At 44.1% G+C, this 25,867-nt stretch overlaps 1 protein-coding gene across 1 annotated transcript in view; it reads left to right on the top strand.

Moving 5' to 3' along the window:
* Positions 1 to 25,867, top strand: part of ASAH2 (N-acylsphingosine amidohydrolase 2) — a 47,229-nt gene that overhangs the window by 7,755 nt on the left and 13,607 nt on the right. The window contains exons 7-12 of the mRNA XM_006022943.1: positions 2,120 to 2,240; positions 4,762 to 4,887; positions 5,561 to 5,647; positions 10,014 to 10,118; positions 10,248 to 10,329; positions 22,400 to 22,515. Coding sequence (XP_006023005.1) covers positions 2,120 to 2,240; positions 4,762 to 4,887; positions 5,561 to 5,647; positions 10,014 to 10,118; positions 10,248 to 10,329; positions 22,400 to 22,515 — 637 coding nt within the window. The remainder of the gene's footprint in view (positions 1 to 2,119; positions 2,241 to 4,761; positions 4,888 to 5,560; positions 5,648 to 10,013; positions 10,119 to 10,247; positions 10,330 to 22,399; positions 22,516 to 25,867) is intronic.

Here is a 25,867-nt window from a genome sequence, read left to right as displayed (position 1 = left end):
CCTTTCATATAAATTCCATTATTTTTAATTTTTTAACCATTAATAACATTTACCCCCTTGTCCTTCATTCAAATGCAACCTTTAGGCCAAGGGAGTGAATCTAAGAATAAGCTTTAAATTACCTTTATCTTCCTCCAGTCTTTCCTGTGGGCTTCAGCATCCCCCACAGTCTCCACACCACCATATACCTAGACCCTTCCTCTACTACACTTCTGCACTGTATATGGCTGGTAAGGTAGTCCTTGGAAAGCATCCTGACGGATATCTTCCATAGTACCTGCACTAGGGGAATCTCCTCTAGCTGAGGGGCACACTGGCCCCTCTTTCCCCCCATGAAAAGGGTCTGAAATGTCATAAAAATCTCCCTTGTACTATCCTGTTTTATAAAATGCTTTGGATTTCATGTAAAACATGTCATTTTCTTACTAGTGACCTGACCTTATGTGGTGAGTTACCATGTCTAATGGTTCATATTAATGGGACATTTTTCTGTTTAGAGATTTGAAGCTGAACTGCATTGCACAAAGGTGTGACCTCCAAGCCAGGCAAATAAATAAACTTGAGGTGATTTAGCCAACATTTGAACTTTGGCATTGAACTCAGAATACAAAAAATTGATTAGGGTTCAGCTCCACTACGGGGAACCTGAAGTTTTATTGTACAGGGAGATTATTATACATTGGCTTATGCCCTATACTTCATGTTAAAAGAGGGGGATATGGGAGTATGGTGGTGTTTCATAGACAGTATTCAGTGTGGAAGAAGTACAGCTGTTCTACAAGATTTTCTATAAATTCATGTCATGTCACACGGAGCCATCACACATCTTTGTACATTAACCATCACAAGGACCTATTTATAAAAGATGCTAATTTTTAAGGTTTACATCTTAACTAATTGAGGCTGGTGCCAATTGATGACAGTTGCAAAAAAGTTTGCCTACAAACTCCTGCTTGATAATTCTCTTTGCTTTTTGTTTGGGGGTTAGCATTTCCACAGGTGGTTCTTGCTATATAGTGTGTTTTTGTTGTTGCTGTTGGAGCAAAATTGCTTGGCCACATAGAAATAGGTAGTGGGGAGAGAACACATTTTCCCCTTTATTAACCACCTTTCTTTTGTGGGAATAGTAAGCAGGTTTTAAAGATGAGCATATACTTTAAATTTAAGGGGGAAAAGACCAAAACTGCAGGAATAAACATGCACAGTCTCTAATATGCAGTGAGTATGTGTACATGAGTAGCTAAAGGCACAAAGTAATACAAGAGGCTAATCTGATTTTAAGCATGGGTGAGCTAATTTGTTCTGGTGTATTTGGGGGGCAAGCTATGAATGTAGCTAAAGTACTTTAAGCTCCAACAGGAAGATGATGGAAGCAGTTGCATATAAATAGTGCAATATGCAAGTTACCTATTCACTTAAGTCTGAGCCAAAGTCCATTGAAGACAGTAGAATGGCTCCCACTGACTCCAACGAGCTTTGGATTAGGCGTTTAGCCTGCCATTGTATCAGGCAGTAGCTAATAACATCTGCTATAGAAATGAGAGAAACTGACTCGTTTCAGGTGAGAATGTTCAGGCTGAAGCAACAAACCTAAGTTTGCCCTGTCATTAGGGTATTTTATGATAGAGTTATTACTGGTGGAGCATAGATTAGTTTAGTTATCAGTGTCTCAAAGTCCACACTCTCAGGTGCAGTTCAGGGTCCTGGTGAGATAACTTCCTGGTCCTGAGGCTCTATGACCCTCCTCTCTTCTTAAGCAGCAGCCTCACCATTCTTCTTACTTTGGGCCAGCCACAACAGTTCCCATAATCCCATGCATTTGGGTAATCTTTGTCAGAAGGGAGATAATAGAGTTTTCCAAATGGTTTTGAGCATGACTCAGCTGGCAGCAGCTAAGGGAAATTTGGACCAGGTGTTTGTATACAGGTAGAGGAGGAGAGATAAATGAGGGATGGGGAGAACTCTGCATTTATTTATCTAGCTCTAGATTACTGTCACTGTCTCTCCCTTTTCCGTTTCCCACTCACCCCAAGAAAAAAGGCATTAATAAAACAGCTATAACATACGTTGAGTGTATTAATTGAATTGCATTAATATTTGATTTCTGGTTATTTATTAGCTGGTTTGCTGTTCACCCAGTCAGCATGAACAACACAAATCATCTTGTAAATAGCGACAACATGGGGTACGCATCTTACCTGTTTGAACAAGAGAAGAATAAAGGACTGCTTCCCGGAGAGGTTGGAATATTTTATGGCTACCCCAAGGCCTGGGAGAGAACATAAAATTTAAAAAAGTCAACAAAATATCTTTTATGGACTGAAGCTGCCTCATTCAAGCAGTGATCCCAAGCAGCAGAATAAATGCAGCAGTTACACAGTACAGATTCATCAGTCACTTTATCATTTATTTCTTCTAATTATAGGGACAAAAAATTACAAGGCAACTGCTTTTTCTAATAATAGAAAGGAGACACTGCAAGGCAGCCGCTGTATATTTGCTTCCCAAAATTGTAATTGGAAGCACTTCAACATGGAGTAGATTTTAATACGATTAGATTCAAAATTTGTTCTAACTTTAAACGTATCCAGTTTTCCAAAGTATATTTGTTCCAATGGAAACTACACACAGGCATAAAACTAAGCATGTGGATAAATATTTGTAGGATCAGGGCCTTGGTCTGTTTTACCTGCTTTTATACTCATTTTCCCTCTGGATCCATGTCTGATTTGTGTACATTCTCGGGAATGTCCAGTGTTTGGATTTCAAAACCTGAAGGTCCACATTATTCTTTTTAAAAAAACCAAAAAAAGTATTTCCATTGACATTTAAATGTGAAGTGTAAGTGGTCACAAATCTTTCAAACTATTTTGTCCAAATAGATAAACAAAAACAAAACTGACAAAAGTGGCTGCTTTATTTACGTCTTCTATTTAAACTGATTTTTTTTTTTTACCTAGCAGAATTTTTTTAACCCTTCTAATTACCCTATCTGAACTGGAAAGGGAGCCTCATATTGTTAGATGGAGTCCAAATTTTAAACTCAAGATGGGTTGGGAATTAAATAATGAGGTTTCTTAGTGTGTCCATAGAAGCACAGTTTATAAAAGCTTTTATAAAAAAAACAAGACCTCAGTCCTGCAACCAATGAGTCATCTTGTTAATTTCAGTGGGAATACACATATACAGGATGTTAAAAATGTGGCAAGTTTTTGGAGAATCAGACCCAACACTAATTCAGACCCATATACCTTAGTTTAGATTTAGAACTACTTAGACTGCTGAGCATGTTTAAAGTCATGGCTAAATAGTTGATAGTATAGGAGTGGTGAGAGGTATGTCCTTTGAAAGGAAAGATAAGAGCATTGTGTATGAGAAAAGAACACACTATATAGGTGCATTGATCCATCCTTGATTCACACATTTTACTTGTTACTTTAATGCTAATTTAAGCATTCATCTGCAGTGTTCAGTGGTTCCCATAAATTGCATGAACTTAGAGCGTGCTTAGTTACTCAGCAGCCAATAGAATCCGAAGTGAAAAATAGGCAGAGTGGGAAAATTATTCAAAAGGAGAAGTAATGTTTGCTAGTATTTAATATCTATGATTGGGTATTTGAAACAGGGAATAAGAGAGGGTAAAAAGAGAGAAAATAGGAGCACTGGCTAGAACATTTAATATGATTCAGGGAATATCACTGAAGCAATAGTCTGCTACTTAAATTTCAGGACAAAATTTCTTTATTAGAACATAGAAAAAAGGAGTTGGGTTTGACTGCAACTGAAAGTCGAGAATCCTGGTTTTTATTCCTGTATCTGCCACAAAGCCATGTCTACACAGTAAACTTACTCTTCATGTCAGTGTTCATGAGTGTGCCATGCAGCTTTTGGTAGGTTCCTTTTCAAGTGGAAGCAGTGTAGTCGCATCTATTTAGGTGGATAGGGGCAGGCTAATTGGAAGTCACTCAGCACCGCTAGTTAGCATGCTACAAAAGCAGGCTATGCTGCTTTCAGTCTAGGAGACATCTACGTTGAGCATCAGAGTGTGTTTGAAGGTGCCATTGCCAGAGATGGTTAATTTGCCCATAGGTGTAACTTAATTTACTGCATGATGCTGGGTCAAATCCTTAACTTCCTTATAGAACGGGAACAGCAGTTGAGGGACAATAACAGTTCTCAACTACAGCTAAATTGTTGTGAGACGTGAAAGATTAAAAAGGCTCTGAGATCCTCAGGCCAAGGATTACTATGTACATCCAAAGCACTGATGTTAAAGTTTAGTTAAAATGTTATAATTAAAGAATCCCTATAGCAAAAACCTCTGACTACATTTTCAAGAGTGATTAGTCACATTATTGAGCATTAACAGTTTTGGAGAAGCTTGATTTGAAAGCTGGTGCCGAGTCTATTCTGACCATCCCTTTCATGTGGCACCTCAAAACCTGGCAACCATTGTCATTAGTCACTTCAGAGAATTTCTCTGTTCTGTTGCTACCAGTTGTATGCCTGTGGTCCTGTGGGAAATATCAACAGCAGGATATTACATACAAAATCTAGAACTCTTGGTTCCAAAATGATACCTTCTATTAGACCACCTGAGAAATTGCAAACAAATATATTTTATTACATGGGTATTTATTTCACATCCTTCTGTTACATCACCAGGATTTTATTAAAATATCTGATATGTCATATCTGTACATTGATGCCAATCACTGCAAAAGGTTGAGACACAAACACCTGTGTTTGCATTTTCATCAGGGTTCCTTTGTAGCAGCCTTTGCATCATCTAACCTGGGAGATGTGTCACCTAATACCAAAGGCCCACACTGCATAAACACAGGAGAGACTTGTGATAACCCCCAAAGTTATTGCCCTGTAGGTGGGGTAAGTATATGATATTTTATCTAAATATATTTTCTTAAAGGTTATGTATAACTAAAGACTTGCAAATACAGGCCCAGATCTTAGTTTCCCCTGAAGAAATTAGATGTAAGGCAGCACTTTGTCCTGGACTTGTTACTCATACCTAGAGCCCATGGGTTAAGAAGTCTTGTTAGGGCAGCCACTTCCTCCCGTAGCATATTTTTCCACTGTGAGAGAGACTACATATTGTGTCAAAGGCATTGGATGGTAAACAGATGTAAACTGAAACCTTTAATAAGTCATTGCATGGTCTGTACAAACTCCACAGAAAACTTTAGCCCAGCATAAAATGAATTCAATATCACCTCATAGTTAATGATGTAGAAAAAATTGTACTGAATTCAAAATCTTCCATTTTGGAACTTAGTGCATTTGCTGCAGAATTTCCATGACATTTAGCACTAGAATGCTACTGAAAATATGTGCCTTAGCATAGCACATCAGTGGTAAGGTTTTTGCTGCCTGGATTATAGGTTGTTTATTGAAAGTAAATATTTCTTCATAATAATAATGAAGCTGATTTGTACTTTCATTTTCTCCAAAATAAACACCTCATACTGCTACTAGGATGTCTTATGTATTAATGTTTTTAATTTGCACTTAATTATTTGCACTTAATTTTTTTTCTTAACAGGCCAAAATGTGCATGGCTGTGGGTCCTGGCACTGATATGTTCGACAGTACAAAAATTATAGGGCAAAATATCTATTTGAAAGCAAAGGTGAGTTAGGTTAGACCTTTTTTTCTAATTTGTATTCAAATGCAGTAATTGCAAAATCAAGATTTTTTTAGTGAATTACTGAAAATCATCTTTGTTAGACATTCTCAAAACATTCAAGTCAAGATAGTATATCTATACCAAGTCAAGATAGTATACATAACTATGCATCTAAATCCACCTTTATGTAGTTAGGAAAAGGATAGATAAAACTTTTGAGCTATTTTTCATTTAGTAGCCTAATATTAGGCCCCAAAGTTTGAAAATTTTGGCTTTTGATTTTATAAAAGTCTGTAAAACGTGGAGGACACCCACATCACAGAAAAGCTGTGACAATTAAGTGGTTATTTTGTAAAAGCCTTTCTAACTTCTAAAACCCACTAGAGTGTAGGAGTAGCCCTTCACTGGCTCTGTATTTTGTCAAAGGCAGCAAAGGAGCAAATGTAATACTATTTCTCTCAGCAATTCAGGGGCAGCAGCTTGTAGGAACTGGAGCAGATCCAATAAATTAGCAACAAGAGCAGGGTTGATTATAGCAGTTTTCTTTTTAATTGCTATTTGCAGTGTTTACAATAAAAGTGCTCTAAAATGACAGTGATTTATAGGTCAGAAGATACTGTTCTAGTCCAATGGGACCTGCATGAGATTCATTTAGAGAGAAATAATCTTCAACATGTTAATATTATGGGTGGTATTCCTGTTCAGTTTCTGTATACCCATGACATAGCAAATTGTACTATGTACAATGCTACCAAATCTGTGTAACTTCTAATACGTCATGCATACTATTTCTATATATGTACTTTAGAAAATTACTAATTGCTGAAAGATTAAAAAGTGCATCAAAAAGAAGAAAATACCATATTTACGCAAATCCAAGATGACCCCCTGCACCCAATAACTCGATTCTAAACATATAACATTATACATTTGTTATAATTTTCTATGTCTAGAATCTAATTATTGGACAGCTGTCTTAAATTTCTCATCCTCTCTCTACCCCCGCTGCAGCAGGAAAGCAGCTGCAGGGGGAACGCAGAGGAAGGAAGAGTCAGGGGGGAAAGTAGGAGTCGGGACAATGGGGGAGATCCTGGGGAAAGCAAGGGTGGGGTGACAGGTGGCAGAGAGGTGAGTGACATGGGGACCCTTGCCCCCTGGTGCTTGCCCCCATCCACTCACCCCTCCCCATTGCCTGCCCCCATCACTTGCTTCCTATCTACCCCTGCCTGCCTTCTCCCCCTTGTACTGTTTTCTGAGCTGATCTGGACACAGGGGTGGGGGGGAGGCCCAGGGCTACAAGTTCTTCCTTTCCTGCCTGGCTCCCCTCCCCCATCTCCGCTCAGGCTGGGAGCAGGCTGGAAGGAGGAATTTGTCCACGGCTACAGCTGTTCCCTTCAGCACAGGGCAGGCCCAGTTTGGAGCTTTTCTGTGCCTGTGACATCTGAGCATCATGACCACTCTGTCTGGGAGCTCTGGGGGAGCCTCTGTGCAGGGAGCCTGGCTGGCTGGAGACCTCAGCAGCAGCACTCTGATTTCCCCTTTCCTGTCCAGCTCTGTGCCAGCAAGGGAGATAAGGGAGGAGAGCTGGGCAGGGAGAAATTTCTGGAAGCAGGAATCTGCACACTACTTATGCTGTGGCCCAGCGGGGCTCCCTGCACAGCTGCTCCTCCCAGCTTCCAATTCCCAGCTGGCGTGGTTCGATACTCGATTCTAAGACAAGATTTTGTTTTCCCTGTGATGAATGGGGGAAAAACCTTGTCTTGGAACTGAGTAAACACAGTGCTATCTTTTGGTTGTGAATAGCTAATGAACAAATTAGAATTATATATCTAGTGAAGAGGCTATCCATTTGGGCAAGGTATTTGCAATTAAGTACAAGGAAGACAGTAATCCAGAGTGGTGTTAAAAGGACAGAAATGGTGCCTTGACTACAGACTGATAGAGACATCTCTTTTTGCTTAACTTGAGACTTTCTTTTTGCTATTAAATTTAGAAACTAAATTCACAAGATTTTAGATATATAAACAATTAATTCAGTGTCCAACATCTTCATTGTGTATAATTTTTCACTAAAACCCATATGAAGTTCTAGGCCTGATTTGCTTTTGAACAACAAAGATGATGACTATTTTGGAGTTTAGAGGTTACTGAAAATGTACGGCATTCTTATATGTTATACTGTGAACCACACAAATGCCAATCAGTTTGGTGCTAGCTTGTGGTGACACCTTCAACTTCAGCAGCACATCTGTGTGGAGTACCTGGGTTATGTAGAACAGGAGCTGGGTTATGCAGCTCCTGTCCTGGACTAGCATAACTCTGAGCTGCCACTTAAAGATATTAATGTGCAGACAATCCCCAGGTTAAAAGCTTTAGGAGCTGCGTAAAATTAACATGTAATTAGGCCCTTAGTCTGCTTCTGATTTCCAGAAAAGCAGCCGGACATGTAGTGCTCATTGGTTCTGTCCCTTGTTCCAGATGCTAAATGGCATTAAATCTATATATAAATATATTCAATTCTTTCACAATATTATTCCTCTGTTTAAGCAACAGCCGTAGGTGCTATAGTTATATGCTCATGAATGGAAAATGAGGCAATTCCTGTAACTAGGAAAAAGCAGCAAGGTTATGCCTCAGGGTAACTTATTTGTAATTATAGGCCATGGAAGTAGCAGAGAATCCAGGCCTGAGGCAGAAGCAATCTGAGTTTCATGCTGTAGTTTAAGAGCCCCAGGTTAGGCCAAAAGCAAACAGAACAGATGTTTACCCTTTGGTGGGTGAGGCATGCAGACTGCCTGTACTGGCCAAGGTCAGCAGGATGGGGGTACTCCTGCATGCCTGTCAGCAAGCTGCCAGGGAATGCTGAGCCCAGCTGAGCAGCTGGCCACCCCCAATTGGCCAGAGTGGTCCCTCTCCCCAGCCTCCCCTCATCCCCCCTACCCCCACCAGCAGCAAGCTGTCAGCAGTGGAGTGGGGGAGGGAGAGTAGGTCCCCGCCATAGGGACTGAGCCCTGGCTCCTCCAGACCTGAGCCAGCCCATCTGGGGAGGAGGGGGGCACTGCATGTCAGGGCCTCTGCTGCCCAGCCCAGTTGACAGCTACATGCAGGAGGTGGTGCTGGGGGCCACACTGGCTGTCAATCAGGCCTGGCAGTAGAGAGGGGAGCAGAGGACCCCACTGTGCAAGCCCACCCCCAGCTATGCTGGCTTGGGCTGGGGCTACCCCCGCCCTGCTACCTGGCCACTGCTGACAGCCAGTGCAGCCCCACCTTGTGCCTGCAGCTGTTTCTGTGAAAGCTAGAGCAGAAGAGCACAGGCTGGGGCTAGCATGCCACCCTGTGAAGGGTGGGGGTTAGCATGGGCCTGCAAAGCAGCCTGGGATGCTGAAGGACTGCAACCTAACTTGAGTCACTAAGGGATCTAGTACAGAAGTTCAATAGACCAGTCTGACATAAATCACTAAGTCTGATATTATTTTGGAGCAAATCCATCCAGGCTTATCTGAGATTGGGTCCTGCCATTTTTAAACCAGTCTATATATGCTGAACTTCTGTTCAGTTAGGTGGGAGACCAGTTTCCAATCACTTATACCAGTATAAGTATAACGTCTGTACTCGGCCTAGATAATTTATTTTCAGATAGGGTATTGTACAGAACCCTACTTGGTTAGCCAACATGGATGAGTAAAGTGAGTTTAGGCATGTAACCATTGAGTACTGCTTATAATTATAGAAAAGGATAGATTCATTAACTCACTAATGGTGCTATTAGGAACACTGTCAACACAGATTATAAAAGAGCAGAAGGACAAAAATATCAGCTGCCATTTCAATAGGATAAAATTTTAGAGCTAGAATGTTCTTGTAGCTGTAGTAGTTCAGGAAATGTATGAGATGAAAGGGTTTTTCTGTGATATCTTTTACTGAAACAACTGTATAGTTGGTCCAGCTCGTCTTTCCCAATTGTAGAATAAAATGTACATTTTAGTTGTGAAATGGAAGAAATGCACAAAGGACACTGACTAAAACCATCCTTCTGAAAGAGAGAAAGGGGACATACAGAGAGTGGCATAAGATGATACTTGGGTCTGGAACCTTGTTCTTATGCCCTAAGTGATATTTGACAGTGCAGCAAGGATTCAGCAGATTATGAACTACATCTCAGCAGTCTAGGACATGGCCTAGATTTAGGTGCATCATTACTTCCACCTAGAACCCATCAGTCCTTTAGCTGCCCTGGAGGGAGCTGAGTCTTCACCAAAATAATTTGTCTGCCTTGCATTTATTTTTAAATGCCATTTGCTATATTTCAATAAATGGATTCTTTGCAGAAGGTTGTATCTAATTTTAATAAATACAGTATATGTTTTAGGAACTGTATGCAACAGCTTCCCAAGAGATAACAGGAAATCTAAGTTCAGCTCACCAGTGGGTAAACATGAGTGATGTCACCGTCCAGTTCAATGCCACACACACAGTAAGTACTATGACCTTTCTTGGGTAAAATTAAGGAACTCTCATAGTAATTCTCAATGAAAAATTGTTATATTGTTAGACTGGGAGGTGATAAAGTACATAACCTAATTTTAATAATACTTTTATTAAGGCTAAAACATGTAAACCGGCCTTGGGCTACAGCTTTGCTGCAGGTACTATTGATGGAGTAGGAGCTTTCAATTTCACACAAGGTAAGCAATGAAAAAAGTCTACAGACCTTTTTCAGCTGATCATTTTTGTTTACATGGCACTGTGCAAAGACAGAAAAATGTGGTCTCTGACTTGAATAGCTTACAATCTTGAAAGCACTGAATAGCTTACAAAGCATGGGGATAGAGAAACAATACACAAGAGAATTATTGAAGGAGATTTATCTTGTTAGTTCCATTTTTTATTTAGTCTCAAAGAGTCATATGATTGGAAGGTGCATCAAGGGCATTTGTACACATGATGCCATTGCCATGTACATGTGATGAAGGTATCACTTTGTGTGGCTTAATGTTATCACACTATACATGGCAAGAGTTTTTGAAGTTTTAAGTGAGTTTGTATCATTGCAAACTAAACTACATCCCAATGTAGTTTAGTTTGCAATGTTGCAGCAGGCAGCTCACCCCCCTGGCCACAGGATAGGTGGGTAGGCTCCGTCAAATATAAAAAGTATCAGGCCTCTCAGTGCTTCTGCCTTCAGCAGGTTTCTGAGGCTGGCAGGATGCATAGGCCCCTGGGGCAGCATGGGAAGGCGGCAGGAGGGTGGCTGGGTTTGCTGGTGGCTGGAGAAGGTGGCGGGGGTGGTGCATGGGTCACTGGTAGCCTGGGTGGGCTCCTTGCTGGCCAGGTGCTGCCCCAGCTTGGAGGCACCTGATCCAACACTTCCCTGAGCCAGCCTGGACTTCTAGCACCCCGTGCACTGTCCCTGCCAGCACACCCAGCCACCTTCCTGCCACCTTCCCATGCTGCTCCTGGGGCAAACTGGGTGTGCTGGTGGCTGGAGAAGGCAGTGGGGATGTTGCATGAGGCACTGGAAGCTTGGGTGGGTTCAGGGAAATGTTGGATCGGGTGCCCCCGAGCTGTGGCAGGACCCGATGAGCTAGCAGCCTGCCTGGGTGGCCTCGCACCCCATGCATTGTTCCTGCCACCTTCTCCAGCCACCAGCAAACCCAGCCACCCTTCTGTCACCTTTCCACACTGCCCCAGGGGCAAGACAACCTGTTTCTGGGCAGCTCCAGATATCCTGATGGCTGCAAGAGGCTGCAGAAACAGTGAGGAGCCTGATCTTTTTTTTTTTTTGGATGTAGAGGCAGCCGCTCACCTCTCCTGCAGCTTGGGGGTGGGGGGGTGGGGGGCTGAGTTGCCCCTGAGTTGCAGGGGGCTCCAATCCTTCCTTCTGCAGTGGTGGTGTCCCCAGGGGCAACCCACGTGGGCTGCTAGCAGGCTGGGTACTGCTCCAGCTCAGGGTCAAGGAAGAGTTGGATTTGGCTGGGTGCTGAGTCTGAGATGAGGCAGCACCCAGCCCACTAGCAGCCACTCAGGCAGCCCCACGGGGGGAAGGACCAGGGTCCCCTGCAGCTCGGGGACTGCTCAGCCTGCCAGCAGCTTGCTTCCCAGCTGCAGGCAGGCTTCAGCTCTGACCAAAAAAAAAAAAAAAGGATCAGGCCCCTCACTGTAATGGGATGGAAAAATTGAAACAATGTAGTCCTCAGTGTTTTATTTTGTGCCCCAGCTTTTCAGTTTAGGAGGCATAAAATAAAACCCTGAGGACTAAACCCCCATTATGTGTACTAGCGCCCCAAGGGTCATCTAGTTCAGGCCTCTGCATGAATGCAGGACATGCTGTTCCTATGCCACCCCACACAAATGCCTTACCAGTCTCTTCGTGAAAGCCTGTAATAGGCAGCATGTTCTGTTCTGACAGGAAGTAACTTTCTTCTGAGATTTAATCAGAATGTGCTTTCCTTCAGTGTAAAAACTGTGCTTTGTGCCTTTCTCTACAGCAAGAGAGAACACTTTATTTTTCCCCTTCTTCATAGAATTTTTTCACATATATGAAAGCTGCTATCATGGGTCTCCTACTCTCTTTTTCCCCAGCATACCAAGTTTTCTCACCTTTCCTAAGATGCACTGAATTTTATCCCTTTATGGATGTTAGGCCTCTTCTGTGGCTGAAGGGCTTGAGTTGTGAGCTGGGAACAAAAAGGCTGGCAATTTAAGTCTGGGTGTGGGCAAGTGATCTTAAGTCTCAGTTTATGGCCGTGGCTGGGCTAATTTTTTTTTCTATACACTGTAGCCAGGTTACCCAGAGAGGTGGAGGAAGCTCCATCCTTGGAGGTTTTCAAAACCTGGCTATACAAAGCTTTGGCTGGGATGATCTAGTCGGGGATGATCCTACTTTGTGCTGGGGGCTGGACTAGATGACCTCATGAGGTCCCTTCCAACCCTAAATTTCTATGATCATCTTTGTCATTCATCTGTGGATCCTTTCTAGTTTCTCTGTATCCTTAAACTGCAGAACCCAGAACTGCCCACAATACTTCTGCTGAGGCCTAACTAGCACTAAGTAGAGTGGCACTATCACCCGTCTTGCTTAACATACAATATTCTTGTTAATACACTTGAAAAAGCACGTGCAATTTTGAACAACTGCATCATGGAGCCGGCTCATGTTGAATCCGCTGCTCTAAAACTCAGTGCTTCTCAGTAGTTTTCCTGCCTAGGCAGTCATCTCTTCTTTTGTATTTGTGCACTTGGCTCTCATTGCCTAGGTGTAACACCTGACATTTTTACTTTCTCTTCACTTAATTTTCTTCTGATGTCTAATGCCCTGGTCTCTAGTCTATCAAGTTCCTTTTGAATTCTATTTCTATCCTCCAAAATGTTTGCAGTCGGTCCTCATTTTGTATCAATTTCAAACTTGTGAAGCCCTCTGTTCCTTTTATTAGCAATCTACATCACCAGTAAAGAAGATAAACAACACAGGACGCATACCCTGTGGAACCTGACTTGATACCTCTGACCATTCTGACATTGATCTATTTATAATTATTGTCTGCTTGCAGTGGATATTATATTTACAAACTCTTCCTAATTGTTTCTCTACACAATTACGATTAGCACTTTTATTTATTTATTTATTTTAATTTGCTTCCTTTTGCTACTAGTTCCTAGATCCACAAAAAGGACTATGAATTCCCATTGTTCTGATCAGGTCACATGGTAACAGTGGACTTTTAAGTGATTCGATTACTTAGACTAACAATGTCCTTTTATAATTCAGCTAGTGGACTTGGCCAATTAGTAGCCTCATTTTCCAAATGAGTACTATTAGTTTAACTATAATCTCCCAACATATATAAAAGGGTTGTGATCTGGTGATCCTATTTAAAATATTTAAATTTCAGCAAACCATTATTGTACACACCAAGAAGCCGGAGAGAAGAGAGTGAGACAGCTCTTTTAAAGCAGGAACAGGATGGGAGATTTAACTAGAAGTCTGGGTGGTCCTTTATATAAGTCATTAGGACTGTGCAAAGCTTCATTAGCTGATTCGATTTGGCAGAGATTTGGCCTGATTGGCGGCCGAATCTCTGAATCCGAATCAAATCAGGAGACCCTTTAATCTCTCCGAATCGAATCGTAATCCTTTGAATTGATGTGGAGAGATTTGATGATTCGGACATAGTTTCATAGTTATTAGGGTTGGAAGGGACCTATTAGATCATTGAGTCCGACCCCCTGCCCTGGGCAGGAAAGAACGCTGGGGTCAGATGACCCCAGCCAGGTGTTTTTCCAATCTTCTTTTGAACGTTTCCAAGGAAGGGGACAACACCACCTCCCTTGGAAGCCTGTTCCATATTTTGGCAACCCTCACTGTAAAGAACTTTTTCCTGATGTCCAGCCTGAATTTGCTCTCTTTTAACTTGTGCCCATTGTTTCTAGTTACCCTGACTGTCACCCTGGTAAACATCGTATCCCCCCCACCCTCCCCCTGCCCCCCCGATGAGTTTTTAGACGGCCACAAGATCACCTCTCAGCCTCCTCTTGTGGAGGCTAAAGAGGTTCACGTCTCCCAACTGGTCCACATAGGGTTTTTTCTGTAGGCCTTTAACCAGACAGGTGGCCCTCCTCTGAACCCTTTCCAGGTTATCCACATCCCTCCTGAAGTGCAGTGACCAAAACTGGATGCAGAACTCCAGCTGCGGCCTGACCAATGCCACATAGAGTGGAAGTATCACTTCCCTGGACCTGTTTGTGATGCACCTACTTATGCAAGAAAGAGTGCAGTTAGCTTTACTTATTACCTCATCACACTGGTGACTCATGTTCATTTTGTAGTTGATTATGACTCCGAGGTCCCTGTCTGCAGTTGTGCTGCTTAGAAAGGTCCCTCCCAGACTATAGGAGTGCTGATGATTCTTCCTTCCCCCCATAGTTTTGTGTCATCAGCAAACTTGGACAGGGTGCTTACTACTCCCTCATCCAAGTCACTAATACAAATATTGAATAGTACTAGTCCTGGGACAGAGCCTTAGGGGACTCTGCTGCCTACATTTCTCCAGGTAGAAACCGACCCATCTACCACCACTCTCTGGGTGCATCCCATAAGCCAATTTTCCACCCACTGGACTGTGTAATAATCTACATTGCAGTTTTTTAGTTTATTTATAAGAATTGGGTGACACTATGTCAAAGGCCTTTTTAAAGTCTAGGTAAACAACATCTACCTCTGTTCCCTCATCCAAGCATTTTGTGACCTGGTCATAAAATGAAACTAGGTAGGTCAGGCAGGATCTGTCTGCTATGAACCCATGCTAATTGCCTCTTACCATCACTTTACCCGCTGGTCCCCCGCAAATGTGATCTTTTACTATTTTCTCAAAGGTCTTGCCAAAAATAGAGGGGAGGCTAACCGGCCTATAGTTACCTGGTTCCTCCTTCCTCCCCTTCTTGAAAATAGGGCCACATTGGCACTTTTCCAATCCTCTGGGACTTGTCCTGAGTGCCACAAGTGCTCAAACAGTTGTGCCAGCGGGTCTGCTATGACTCCAGCTAATTCCCTAAATACCCTAGGGTGAAGATCATCAGGGCCTGTTGACTTAAATACATTTAGCCCCTCCAGATGCCCCCTTACTAGGTCTGCATGAACCATTGGTGGGTTGGTATCTATCCTGGGCTTGTCTAAAGTCCTAATGGGATGCGTATTCATATTCGTGTCCAGGAACACTGATGCAAAGAATTCATTTAGAATCTCTGCTTTAGCCATCCTATCTGTTACCAGTTGTCCTTCATAGATTTCATAGATTTCGTAGACCTTCAGGCTGGAAGGGACCCTGGAGGATCATCAAGGGGCAGGAAGTCAGCAGGGATCATAGGTTCCCAGCAAGATAAGCATCCAAATGTGTCTTGAAGGCGTTCAAAGTGGATGCTTGGAATGCCTCTGGTGGTAGTCTATTCCAAACCTTGGGGGCTCGGACAGTAAAGAAGTTCTTCCTTATGTCCAGCCTGAACCAGTCACAGTGGAATTTGTGACCATTCAATCTTGTCCTCCCTTGGGGCACTCTGGTGAACAGACATTCCCCCGGATTCTGATGAGCACCCCTGATAAACTTTTGGTGGCCACCAGATCACCCTTGAGCCTACGCTTTTCCAGGCTCAAGAGTCTCATGGCTCTCAGCCTGTCATCATAAGGTCTGTTTTCTTGACCTCTGATCATGTGCAAGGCTCTCCTCTATACTCTCTCAAGCTTCTCCACATCCTTTTAATTGTGGAGCCCAAAACTGGACACAGTACTCCAGCTGCTGCCTCACCAAGGCTGAGTACAATGGGAGAATGATGTCCCAGAATTTGCTTGAGAAGCATCTATGGATGCAAGCCAGCGTTTTGCTTGCTTTACTAGCTGCAGCATCGCATTGAAGGCTCATGTTCATCTTGTGGTCAATCATGACCCCCCAGTCCCTTTCATCTGTAGTGCTAACCAGCGTAGCACTGCTGAGCCTATAAGCATGCTGCAGGTTTTTCTTCCCAAGGTGGACAACCTTGCATTTTTCGGTGTTGAGCACCATCAGGTTCTCATCCACCCATTTCATGGGCCTGTCAAGATCTTCCTGGATCATCCTGTCCTCAGGTGTGGATGCTTTACCCCAGAGTTTGGTGTCATCAGCAAACTTAGCCAGTCCACTTCTGACACCAATGTCTACATCACTGATGAAGATGTTAAACAGTATGGGCCCTAGGACAGAGCCTTGAAGGACCCCACTGGTCACTGCACCCCAAGACAATTGGTTTCCATCAACCACCACCCTCTGGGTCCAACCATGGAGCCAATTCCCCAGCCAGTCGACTGTGGTGAGGTCGAGGCCGCAGTTAGCCGGTTTTGCCAAGAGGTGATCATGGGATACCAGATCGAAGGCTTTTTTAAAGTCAAGGTATATGACACCAATCTCTTCCCCCTTGTCCAGGTGATGGGTCACCTGGTTGTAAAAGGAAATGAGATTGGTCAAGCAAGACCTACCCACTGATTGGTCAAGCAAGACCTACCCACTGTCCAGTCATGGGTAGGATCTCACCAGGTTTCTGTTAGCCTAACTAGGTTAAATTCTTTATTTGCAAGCAGAAGTGCAAGTTGCTCCTGTTTGTTCCCCATGCTCCTACAATTGGTATAGAGGCATCTAAGCCCCCCTATAGGTGCCCTTGCTAATCTCCCATGCTGTTGCCTAGCGGGGCCCTTGTTACTTACCTGGACTGCTCCAGTGCATGGCTTGTGGTTTGTCATACCTGGCCTCTCCCTGTCATCATCATCCCTGTCCCCCAATGAACCTAGTTTAAAGCCCTGCAAAGGAGATCAGCCAACCTGTAAGAGAAGAGACTTTTACCTCTTGGAGAGAGATGTAGTCCATCTCACCTGAACAAGGCTGTATCCTGGAAGTACAGGTCATGATCAAGGAACCCAAATCCTATGCGGTGACACCAGCTCTGAAGCTGTGAGTTGACTTCTCTAGCACAGTTGCTGTGGTGCTGTCCTCGACCTCTGACTGGTAGAATGGATGAGAAGACCATCTGTGCTCCTGAACCTGGTTCCCAGCTCCATGTAGTCACTCATGATACAGCTTTAAATGTTTTTTCTATATACTTCAAGGTACCAGGCAGCTCATGAATGCTGAGATGGTGGAGCGGATGGAGCATCCCATGGGAGTGCAGGGAAGTCACCAACGTGCTTGGCGGCAGACCTGGAAGTGGACCAGAAGCACTTCTGGTCCACTTCTAGGTCTGCTGCAGAGCGTTTGGGGGGCCCCCTGCACTCCTGTGGGACACTCAAAGCCACCATCTCAGTGTTCACAAGCCATGCCTAGTACCTCAAGGTATGTAGAAAAAACATTTAAAGTTGTGTCTATAGCCAGATCACTGATTCTCCAAATCAGCATTTAATCTTCAGATTCTCTGAATCAGCATTTAATCTTCATATTCAGATCCAGCCGAATTGAATCGGGACAGTGGTCCAAATCAATGAGTCAAATCACTGTCCCCTGATTTGGGCCAAATCTGAATTGAATACAGTCCATTTTGCACACCCCTATAAGTCATGTTCATTACATAGATGTTATGGTGACAGTCACATTATCTAACTGATAAGTTAGGACTAGGATCTATAAAGGAACCTAAAAAGTTAAATGACTATTTGAAAATGATTTATGCAGTAGGGCTATGCAAAAGAGTACCATTTCATTTTGACTTCTGTTTCGCTGTTTTGAAGGGACAGTGTTTTGTGTCACTGTTTTGAACCACTGTTCCGTTTTGTTTCATCAAAACTGTTTTGCTGTTTTGAGGTATTTTAACGTTTCACCCATAGGCTATAATGGGGAACCATGAAAATGCCTATAACTTTGTCATTTCTTTCCTGATTTGAATGAAAATAGCAGGGATAGCCCCTGCTGAGGCCAAAAATCCTGCCAAGTTTCTAGGAGATAGCTGTAAGAGTTTCTGGGAAACTGTACCCCAAGGTGCTGACAAGCAAAACTCATGTCACGTGTGTGTGTTAAAGTAGAGTGGGGTGAAAACAGCAGGCATGGTAGCACCTGCTGAGGCCATGAAGACTGCCAGGTTTCAAGGAGGTATAGGTACAGGGGTTTCTGAGAAACTGTACTTTGTCATGGAGTAGGGTCCCTAGAGATGGCCATGATACCCCTAGGGCCCTGTGACCGTGCCAGCTCTACCCTGTGAGCACCTTCTCTTCTTGCCTGCCACCATATCTTGTTGGAAAAGATAATAGATAGGGGGGCTGCCCTCGAGCTCAGTCACGGCCCTAGTGGACTAAAAAAAAGAAAGCCAGTCAGTGAAAATGGAAATGGAGATGTCAGGGGGTGAGATACAGGCTGGGGTAGGGGGGAAAGGGAATGTAGCAGGTAAAGGTGAAGGGGTACCTGGGGAGTCAGAAGTCCAGTGGGTTGTAGTGTGTCATAATTCCAATGTCTATATTGAGTCCATGAGTTTCTGTACCTAGGAGGTTGATAAAGTGTAGTTCACAGGCTTGACTGTGAAAGGTGGTCAAAGAAGCACTGAACCTCCCTAACCTCATCACCAGAAGCCAATTTCCTACACCCCAAAATACACTGACTGGATCCAGACCATGCCATGACAAGATGTGCAAAACCTGCCAACAATATCTCCAGTATGGAGATATCGTCATAATACATATTTGCATCATGGCACCAAATGCCGTGATGGAAAATACATAGGAGACACTAAGCAACAAGTGAGCACCAGAATGAGCTCACACTGTAAATCTATCAAAGACAAGAACATCCAACCACCTGTCTCCAATCTCTCAGGCCTGATCCTCAGAGGGAATTTACAAACCAATTTTCACAGATGAGCCCATGAACTTCACTTCATTAACCTCCTGGATACAGAAACTCATGGATTCAATGTAGACATTGGAATTTTGACACACTACAACCCACTGAACATCTGACTCCCCAGGTAACCTCTCCACTTTTACCTACTACATCCACTTTTACCTTCCCCTCCCCCCCAGCCTATCCCTCACCCACTGATGCCTCCATTTCCATTTTCACTGACTGGCTTTCTTGCCTGCATTGCATGCCAGCCTCTGGGTTCTTTACTATTCCTTCCATCCAGAAATAGCACAGACACCAACTGCAGGTGCTTCCTCAGCCTGACAAAGGGTTTTTCAACCTGAAATCTGGAATTCCCAGGCAGCTAAGCTGAGCTCACCTGGAGCCTCACAACTCCACTGCAACCAGCAAGCCTCACATCTGTCAAAGATATGATGGGTATGGGCTTTCCCCTGTCAGGACAGTGTGTGCATGTGATGGCTGGAGGTTATAAGGTGCCTCCTACCTGCCTTTCACCAGGGAGGTCCTGGGTCCTGGCATTTCTTGGGGGCTGCTGTAGCATCAGTGACTGCCAACCCTGGAAGGGTGCAGTTTTAATGGCCATGTCCAGGACCTGGGGCCTCCTCTGTCCCCTTAACCCCTGCCCATACCTCCAAGTTCATCCTGGCATGGGAGCTCAGTAGGGACATGTTCTTCCCCTGCTGGCTGGTGATACACTGAGTGCCCCCTCCTGCTCTGAGAGTGAGGCACTAAATGGTTGTGAAACCCAATGTTAAAAAGAAGGAAGTGTGGACAAAGTGATGAGGTTAGGAGGGTGGCACTCACTCCACCTGCGCATGGAGCTTAGGGAACCCCAGGATTGGGAGGTTCACCTTCAGGAGCACCAGCTGCTCCACCAAATCAGGATCCAAGGAGGTGCGGTGGGGTGTCACTACATCACCAACAATGCTGAACACCCTCTTGCTTGGGACACTGGTCAGTGGACAGGATAGGTGTTTCTGAGCAACCGTGGTTAGATCAGGCCACATCTGGCTGTGGCTTGCCCAATAGGCCAAGGGGGTGCACAGCAGTAGCTTCTTGTCCTCAGCAAGATACACAGCCACCAAAGCCTGAGTACTACCTGCCTGATGGTGGGGCTCGTGCCTCTGGACCCCATGAAAGCCATGCTCTTGGCCCATATTGGCAGCACCTGTGGTGGAAGAGGAGACTGGCTGGTGGATAGTGTGCTGGCACGGGACAGTGAATCCCCCTTTTCCATGTCCCACTGTCTGTGCCCTTCTGCCTCCCTGACTCACTTCACCAGCACCTCCATCCAGTGATCCAGGGTTTTGCTGCTGCATACACTCCCCTCCACCCTTGGGTCACACATGGTGGCCAGCACATGGACCATACTGGACTGCAAGGGATCAAGCCATTTCCTGATGCCTTCCTTCAGCCACCTGACCAGTGCCTGCATGTGTGGTAACAGTGGCTTGCCCTAGCCAGGAACATTGATCCCCTGGAAGTTCTCCATTTGGTTCTGAAGTTTTCTCACTACAGGGATCACCTGGCTAAGGAAGGCATTGCCAATGCTGAGGATCTTGGTGGCCTCAAGGAAGGGCTTGAGGACCAGCAAGATTTGGGAGATGGTATCCCACTCAGCTCTGTTAAGAGGGCCACTGATCCCAGTTTCTCTTACCAAGGCCATCCAGATGGCCTTCTGTTGCTCCACCAGCCTCTTGAGCATCAGGTATGTGGAGTTCCATTGAGTCTCCACATCCTGCATGATTTTATGCTGCGGGATGTTCAGCTCTGCCTGTTTGTCCTGCAGCATCTTGCCCCCCTTTATGCTTTGGTGGAAATAGCTTGCCACCTTCCTGCATTTGGAAATGAGCTTGCTGGTGGTGCTGGCACTATCACTGGCAGCCCTGTCCCTCTCCAAGGCATCCTTGACTATGAGGTGGAATTTGTGTGCCACACATTTGATGCCAACAAAGTTGGCATCATGGACTGCCTTGACTATATTGGCTCCATTGTCAGTGACCATCAACCCAAGGGTGAGCTTGCCCTTCCCAACCAGCCACCCCTGCACTAAGTGGTTCATGGCCCCCATGATCTTGGTTGCTGTGTGGAACTTATCCATCACCTCGGCTTGATGGAGAGGCCACTGACAGCCTGCCTGGTCGCACCGGTGCCCTGTGAGGGAGAGGTGTACATGGTCTCCACCCCAGCTGCTCCAGATGTCTGAGATGAAGTGCAAGGCTGGGGGAAGTGAAACAGGGGTGGAGGAGACTGTCATGCTGGTGCTGCTTGTTGTCATTGTGGTTGGGGGGTATGGCTGGTGCTATTGGAGGGGATGCAGACTCAGGCAGTGGCATTGCTCCCCTCTCCTTACTTCCAGTAGAACCAGAAGCCTCCTGCCTGCTAGTTGTAGGAAAGAGGCTGTGTCCCAGTTTGGGGGGGGGGGGGCGGAGTCTTACAGTTCTCCCTCTACCCCCTCTTCCGTCCCTCCCCAAAGGCTTGCCAGCTGCCTTTCCAGTACACTTCATAGTGTCTTTGGTGTGCTGGAAAATCTGTGTTCTTCTGTAATGTAATATGTATTTATGTAATATATGTAGATAATTGTATGTACATATTTATGTAATAAATAAAATATATACATGTATGTAGGTGTTCTTGTATAAAGTGCATATGATGATATGTAATATATGCTGTGTTTCCCTGAACAGTGAATGGAATGCATACTGTGAGAGAAAGCACAGATTTATTTTCTGGGGAAAAGAAGCAAAATAGACTAACAAACACAAAAAGAGGATTTTGGGGGAGGAATAAATTGAAAGGAATTAACATAATAATAAAGGGTATTAGGAACAGATGCAAGTAGGAAGTGATAGCCTTTCTGATGCGGAGCTGTTGGAAGACACAGCTCAATAAGCTAACCTCAAGGCAGAGAAAGCTCAGTTCAAACAATGCATTTTTTGCTGTTTTTCGGTCCCTCCCCCAGAGCACTGGGATTAGAAGGGACCTCAGGGAAGGATCACAGTCACTGGCCTGCTACATAGTCAATATCAGAGCAGTCCTTCCCCGCTCTTTCCCCTCCCTCTCCTTAGTTTCTGCTTAGCTGCAAGCATGCCCAGCTTTGAAATTCAAAATGTTTCGAAATTTTTTAAATGTTTGAGTACTCTCATTTAATTTCAAAACTGTTTTGAAGCCTTTTGTTTCATTTCAATTTAGATGTCTCAACCTTGAAACTCATCGAAGCAGCTTCGAAATGAAACACCCATCGAAATTTAGCGTAGCCCTATTACACAGGTCCCCTAAACTCATTTAAAAATCTCAGTCTAGATAGATAAATATTTCTGGGAAATGCAAGTAAGGAATTTGACAAATGTATGTCGAGGGAAAACCAGCAAAGTTGTGTTTTCATCTACAGGTGCTGTAGAAGGAGATCCATTCTGGGATGCTGTTCGTGATCAGCTGCTTGGAGTACCATCCAATGAAACGAAAGATTGCCACAAACCTAAGCCAATCCTTTTTAATACAGGAGAGGTAGGATGTATTTAATATAGCATTGCTACAGATTTATTCTGGACTTCTCTAGACCTAGATGAATGATTTTCATTTTCATTTCAACTGTAATAAAACCAGTGATGTAAAAAAGAAGTAGACAAGGAATGGTGTTATGATATGACATTTTAAAGAGACTTTTCTTTTAAAAAATATGAAAATAGGAAGTAAACCTAAACAAATTTTCAATACTCTGAAAGAGAGTAAAAGATGCAAGGAAGTTTACTGATGATAAAAGTGTGTTTTATCCCTACGTATTTGTCATGGAACTTAACTTGGAGAAAAGATGGGCATAATTCACAATGAAGGAAATATATCTATGTGCTGTATGCACTCCAGAAAATGTTCAAGATCAGGTTGTCCTTATGTAAGAATGAATATGGTGATGCATGAAAGATCAGTTAGAACTTTGGTTGCTGGCCAAAATATATAATATAATAGTACAAGAGTTTTCTAATTGCTCAAAGTAATTCTGGGAAATTTTGGACTAAAAGGATAATGTCATTGGAATATCAAATCTTTTGTCTTGGTTAACATGTCAAGGTTCTGAATATTTCACTATATAGAGTTAAATATGGCTCCATTTAGAAATCTATGGAGAACAGGAAAACAAGAAAGTTGGACTCACCCTGGTAAAATGACTGGAAAATTCAGTCTAAAAAGAGGCAGTGTTGCTAAGGAAAGAACCTTTAGTGCTGCAACAGGAGTAGACATCAGATTAAATATGAAGTAGCATTTCAAAAGTGCCTGAGCGACACAGGGCTAGTCTATACCATTATCTTATAAAGGAGGGTAGGTTAAAATCATGGACATGTGATATGGAGAATAAAATGAGGGACCTGAGTCTGAAGACATGTTCCAAACGTGGATGTTTGTCAGTCCAGTTTTGTTCCCATTGCCTGCTCTTGAGCCCTTCACTAGCGCTGGTGATGAGTCTGAGCTTCCAAGTCTGAAGCATGGCTGCGGACTCAAGTCTTCCTTGTCCTCACCAGGACCCACTGTTGCAGCGGTATGCATAAGCCCCAGAGACTTGTGCCCTATTACGAAGTGGGGCAGTCTGTTCAACCTTTCGCCTTGTGGGCCAGAGCAGTGGCCTAGAGCCAGTTTGTGGGCTGGATTGGGCCCTGTGTGCCAGGATTGGACCCTGTTCTATATCTGCTCAAACCCTCATTCCTGGATCAGACCTCATGTGGTCTCAGCTGGCCTCCAGACACCTGGGTCGTGTGTACATGAAACAGGCATGTGTGCGCAACACTTTAAAGATGGCTAAATGCTTTTGCACCGTTTAATGGTGACAGTGTTTGCACACATCGGCGATGTATCGCGTATTAATTCCAGCCGCTGTAGGAAATTCGGTGGCGTAATGTGCCTTAAATGACTTGGGGCACAGCAAACTAAAACTCCTTTGAGGAGTTTTAGTTTGCTGCCCCCCTCACCAAGGTTTGTTGATTTTCCTGCCCCTCCAGCCGTGTAGCAAAGCACTGGGCTCCATGCAGCTCTGCAGCTCTGTAGGAAGCCCTGCAGACAGCCTGGTAGCAGCCCGGGAAGGCAGGCTTCATCCAAGAAAAGCAGCGAGCCTGATCATTTTTTTTCCCCACTCCTCAGAGCCTGCCTGCCTGCCTGCCTGAGCTGTGTGGGGGCCTGATGCTTCTCTCCATGGCCGCAGTGCCCCCCGGGACCACCCGAGCCAGGTGCCTGTGGGCAGGTGCTGCCTGGGGGTGGGGGGGGCTGCTGCTACCGTGGAGGGAAGCACAAGCCCCCCATTGCAGCCCAGGGACCACTCCACCTGCTGGCAGCTTGCCCTCCCCTCCCTGCTGGAGAGGCAGGTATGTCAATAGGGTGTGTGCACAACATGGGGGTTTAATCAGCCCTAAATTGAAGTGGTGCTTTTTAAAACCCACCACTTCAATTTAGGGCCCCCATTTCATCTACACACTCCCCTGGATGCCATGCCAATACCAGCCCTGTCTAGCCCCATGTGCTGGGACTGGGCCCTGTACACTGGGATTGCGCCCTGGTTTCCTGTGCTATTCCCATCTGGGCCTGTGCCTTATTCCACCCCTGACCAGCCCCTATGCCAGGATCAGGCCTTGCACCACCCTGCACGTCCAATTTAGTGTGAAGGGTCTTGCTATCCAGCCTCTGGGGCTCCCATGGGTCCAGGAATTGGGTAGCAGGGGTGTGACTGCTGCTCCCCTTCTGCCAAATTTTCAGACCCAGAGGGAGCCCCATGGGCCAAATGCCTCAACTGCATGGGTTTGATCTAACCCACCGACTAGGTTCAAGCTCCCTTGATTTAGACGTGTGTAAGCAAAACTCTCTTATTAAACATCAGTGAGAGTTAGACTCGAGTGCTTTTGAAAATTTTGCTCATTAGCAAGATTTGAAATTTTTTCTTTCTTTTTTATTCTTTTTAAAGTGATGTGATTTTGATCTTCAATTTCCTAAACATTTGGTCTTTTATAAGATTCTGAAAACTTGTTCCTTTACAAGATTGGTTATCTTATACCAAAGCCATTTCATTCTGTTCTGGGCAGCTCACCATTAAAAACATTTTATTAATATCATGAATTTATGCTAAAAGAAACTAAAATAATTTATTTCATGGAATTTTGGCCTGTGGGGAAAAAGTAAAAATGTTTAGTATATTGAAGTGTGATATGTCAGCTTCCCAAACACATCAAACAGGGAGAGGAATTTAAGTGTGTCAGGTAAGTTAATTTGGAATAATTTGGTGCAGTTACACAGAAAAAAAATATTAAAAAAAAATAATTCCTGGCCATGTTGATGTCCCAAGAGAAGAAAATGAAAACCTATTGCTTTAGTCATTGTAGATTGAACAGAAAAATCATTTAAGAATTCAGTACAAGGAACAGAGTTCACATGTAGACAGAGCAGATAACACAATAGGTTTCTTCCACTCTTAATTTGTAAGAATTATAGGAAAATAGAGCTGGACGGGACCTCACAAGGCCATCCAGTCTAGCCGTCTGCTCAAGGCAGGACTGCCTAAACCGTCTCAGCCAAACCTCTGTCCAATTGATTGTGTGGAATCTCCAAGCCTGGAAACTTTCAACTTCTCTAGGTAGCCTGTTCCAATACTTAACTATCCTCATAATCAGAAAGTTCCTCCTAATTTCCAACCTAAATTTCTTTTGCTGCAGCTTGAATACATTGCTCTAGTCCTATCCCCTAAGACCACGTAGAAGAATCCATCTCTATCCTCTCTGTAATTGTCCTTCAAGTATTTGGAGACTGTGGACAAATCTCCCCTCAGTTTTGTCTTCTCAGATGTAATAAGTCTAGCTCTTTCAGTCTTTTCTAGTAAATCATG

Source organism: Alligator sinensis, unplaced genomic scaffold (assembly GCF_000455745.1).
Source record: "Alligator sinensis unplaced genomic scaffold, ASM45574v1 scaffold543_1, whole genome shotgun sequence".
In the NCBI taxonomy this organism is placed as follows: Eukaryota; Metazoa; Chordata; order Crocodylia; family Alligatoridae; genus Alligator; species Alligator sinensis.
Note: the sequence above shows the minus strand (reverse complement) of the source record. Positions and strands in the feature narration are given on the sequence as shown.